Here is a 3,668-nt window from a genome sequence, read left to right as displayed (position 1 = left end):
TAGGGCTGCACAACGGGTAGGGTGGGTAGGATATGGCCTATACCCGCCACCCTACCCGTTTACTGGCGGTTAAGGAAATTGTTACCCGCCACCCTACCCGCCAAATAATGGATAGGGTAGGATACGGTTAAAAAACTGGCGGGTAGGGTAGGGTTGGCGGGTATGAGTAGGGTATGTGCACCCCTAGGTAGGGTGGGTAGGATATGGCCTATACCCGCCACCCTACCCGTTTACTAGCGGTTAAGAAAATCTTTACCCGCCACCCTACCCGCCAAATAGTGGATAGGGTAGGATACGGTTAGAAACCTGGCGGGTAGGGTAGGGTTGGCGGGTATGGGTAGGGTATGTGCACCCCTAATAAATAGAATTACCCACATTGTTAATCGTGATAATTACGCTAGCATTACTATAAGAGGGACCCTTGCATTATACAGTTGACACCCAATGTATTAGTGCCTTTGCTTGACCAACAAAATTTATTAATTAAACTAGATTATTAACTTATTAACGAGTTAAAATTTAATTTTTGTGAACCTAGTTGTGATTAAATGATTATGTTATTTTAGTAAGATTATTAAACAATCGAGTATTAATAAATGGAGTTCCAAATGTAACTAAACTCCCTTTAGGCTTGATCTTGTAGTTATGCTTTTTTCTCTTGGTATACTTGATCAAAATATTTGCAGAATCAATACCTGGAAAACAATGAAAAAACCTTATTAAATGTTTGAGTTCTAACGTTAAGTTCTAGCTTACTTAAAGATGGGTTTAGGAAAGCCGACCTGCGAGGTATGCACCGTGAACATAACCATTGTAATGCTGGCTTGTATGCTCTCCCGTGAAATAAACTCTACCAACGGGTGCCTTTAATTCATAAACAACATAACATTAACAGAATATCTTCATTGCATCAGAATATTAGAAAGATAAAAATAAAACCAACATGGTTTTAACTGAAGTGTACGATAGCTACATACCCTAATCTGATCATATTCGTATTGATCAACTCCAATAGGCCAGTTGGAAAACGTTCCTTTATAAAACCTATCAGACCACCATTTAGGGACGAGTATGTCTGTGGCATCAGGGATGTTCTGCCCAAACATGTTTCTTAAGACATCCATAATTTCGGCCAGAGTCTCTGAATCTGGTTGTTGCTCTATCCGTCTAGACTCGTCGTCTGTTACTGTCACTAAGAGGCAATTTGCACCAGGGAACTCATTTTCTAGTTGCTGCAACGCACGGGATAATAATTGAATGACCTGATTATGAACTAGTATTAATGAAGCTATCATAGCTTTCCCATCTAACAAAATTGAACTAATGAATGTACCTGCCACATCGTATAATAACCTCGTTTTTCATGAGCGTGGATAAAGAATTCTGTGCCATTACCAGTAGGCCAAAATTTGTAAGGGAACTTGAGGAAGATTTTGGTGTAGATGGACATGTCAAACTGATATATGGCCAACAATTTCCATGCCTGCACCAAATAACAAGTACTGCTGATCATGAGTAATGTTAGCTTATTTTCTATGAGACCGTACATAATATCATAGAAGGAGAAGCTGGCTAACCGGTAGATCAGGCACAAAGTCAATAAGAGTTGTCTGCAGCACACCAATACTAGCTGAAACCATTACATATTCAGCTTCATACACTGATCCATCTTCAGTCTTAACAACGACACCACTTTTTGAATATTGTATCTCCGTCACAGCCTGTTAATATATAGCGGTATATTATTGATTAATAATTAAAACACCAAGCACTGCCATTCAAATAATCAATCACTGAATATATACTCGTCTTACCTTATTCAACACAAGTCGAGGATCAACGATATCCCCAGCCTCATCAGTAGTAAGGAATTGCTTAGCAACATAATGAACAACACTCTCATAACCCCTCGAATCTGCAACAAAGTAATAATCTTCGCCGAAATCAGTAAAAGTTTGCAAGGGCTCTGTGTTTTGCAAACTAGTTACTCGCGGTGGCTCACCAAACTCGTAGTCATAAGTGTAATAGTCGATTGCCATCTCAATCGGTGTTGATGGAACACTGCAAAATTTAGTCACAATTATTACTTCTTTTTTGTTTTTTATCAATAAAAACGATATAATTATATTAGTAATATAAAAGAAAGAAAGAATAAAAGTAAGTCGAGACACAACGATTCATCACCCCAGATCATCCAACAAAGGATAACATCGAGAGTTAATCAGTACCTTCTACCCCAAAGAACAACAATAAATTACCTATGCCTTACAATATCTTCCTAATTGAATCTTCGAATTTGATGGAGCTTAAAGGTTGTCCTGGTTGAGCCCAGTATAATAGATTTGATTTTACAACTTTTTCATCTTTTTCTTTCTGTTTATGTGAGAAATAAATCATATAACAATTAGCTGCTTAACTGGTTTTTGAGTCGTTGGGATGCCAGGATTGACATATCTGTTTGTCTTCGTCTGGACAAAGAAACCGATAATTTTTGGCTGGATGTAGAAAGTCTATTTGCTGCGCTGTACCCTTGTTGAGCGACGGATTTTTCATAAACTCCTCCCCTGGATTATAAACAATGGAAGAACATGGTAATATACAAATAACTACACATATTGTTGGACTCTTTATTTCTTCTTCTTTTGTAAGACTAATTAATGGAATGTTCATAAGGATCCATTGAAAAAATCATACGTACATTTGTTTGTAAGTATGATTCGCAAGGTGGTTAAAATCAGAATAGTAGGTTTTGAGGCCAATCTTGTTCACCATGGTCCAAATGGGGTTTATTTCATCTCCGTTAACCCCTTCAACCCAGTTTGCACCCAACTCTACTGTTATACCTGCAAAGTTAGTCTTTTTGATACGACCACCAATTCTATTAGTTCCTTCCAGTATCAAAAAATTCTTTATTCCTGCATCCGAGAACGTCTTTGCTGCCGATATCCCTATAAAACACACATCACGAGATTTTAATCAGAGAGGGATACGTACATAGTGCATGTACATTAATTTGCATGACGATCACGATTAATGTGTGTGTTACTCACCGGACATGCCAGCTCCAACCACGATTACAGTCGGAGTAGGGTCTCGAGCTGCACCTGCCATAGTTTGTGGCAGATCATAGAGACCCAAAAATCTTATAAGAACTGTGAAGAGCACCAACACCATTTGTGTTCTCTCCTTACCCATAATACTCTCTCTTTCTATATTAGATTACTAGCTTATTAAGTTTCTATGAAACATACTAGTAATGAATTCTACATTTATAAGGTTTTCGTACATCATTACTATTCATCTACTACTTCAAATTAATCCATTGATACAGTCATATTATTCTTATTTCATCGACTTAAGCTGCTCTACGATTTATTAAAATGTAGGAATCATGTGCATACCAGGTGTTGTAGTTAATTTTTGTGTTTCTTTTTCGATCAGTGATAAACAAAATTAATAAACTGAGCAACAGCAGAGCCGTAAACAATAATATATCACGTTTGATCAGCAATACAAGAGGCCGTAGTGTCCAGTTAATTCGACGACATTCCAATCCCTATATCTTTATACATCATGTGCCATTGGCACGTCTCTTCCCCATAGTAGTAATTATAATTATTAGTTGACGAGGCCATGATAACCTCACTCGTTTTCAAATTTAGTCATTT

At 37.6% G+C, this 3,668-nt stretch overlaps 1 protein-coding gene across 1 annotated transcript; it reads right to left on the bottom strand.

The window, feature by feature from the left end:
- Positions 1-552: 552 nt before the first annotated feature.
- LOC113304965 (polyamine oxidase-like) lies at positions 553-3,414 on the bottom strand. The gene is made up of 10 exons (XM_026554082.1): positions 3,051-3,414; positions 2,699-2,948; positions 2,418-2,564; positions 2,003-2,061; positions 1,815-1,915; positions 1,578-1,721; positions 1,334-1,483; positions 978-1,232; positions 783-864; positions 553-695 (listed from the first exon to the last, which is right to left on the bottom strand). The coding sequence occupies exons 1-10, from the start codon at positions 3,193-3,195 to the stop codon at positions 553-555; spliced, it is 1,476 nt and encodes a 491-aa protein (XP_026409867.1). The 5' UTR covers positions 3,196-3,414.
- Between the last annotated feature and the right edge of the window lie 254 nt (positions 3,415-3,668).

This window comes from Papaver somniferum, chromosome 8 (assembly GCF_003573695.1).
Source record: "Papaver somniferum cultivar HN1 chromosome 8, ASM357369v1, whole genome shotgun sequence".
In the NCBI taxonomy this organism is placed as follows: Eukaryota; Viridiplantae; Streptophyta; class Magnoliopsida; order Ranunculales; family Papaveraceae; genus Papaver; species Papaver somniferum.
This window is presented reverse-complemented; position numbering and strand designations above follow the sequence as displayed.

Bases quoted from the DNA above. Each gene is read 5' to 3' on its own strand.
- LOC113304965 (XM_026554082.1), bottom strand. From the start codon at position 3,195: ATGGGTAAGGAGAGAACACAAATGGTGTTGGTGCTCTTCACAGTTCTT. The intron at 2,949-3,050 runs GTGAGTAACACA...TGTGTTTTATAG, and splicing joins GGTTGGAGCTGGCATGTCCG to GGATATCGGCAGCAAAGACG. The intron at 696-782 runs GTCGGCTTTCCT...ATTGTTTTCCAG, and splicing joins TCACGGTGCATACCTCGCAG to GTATTGATTCTGCAAATATT.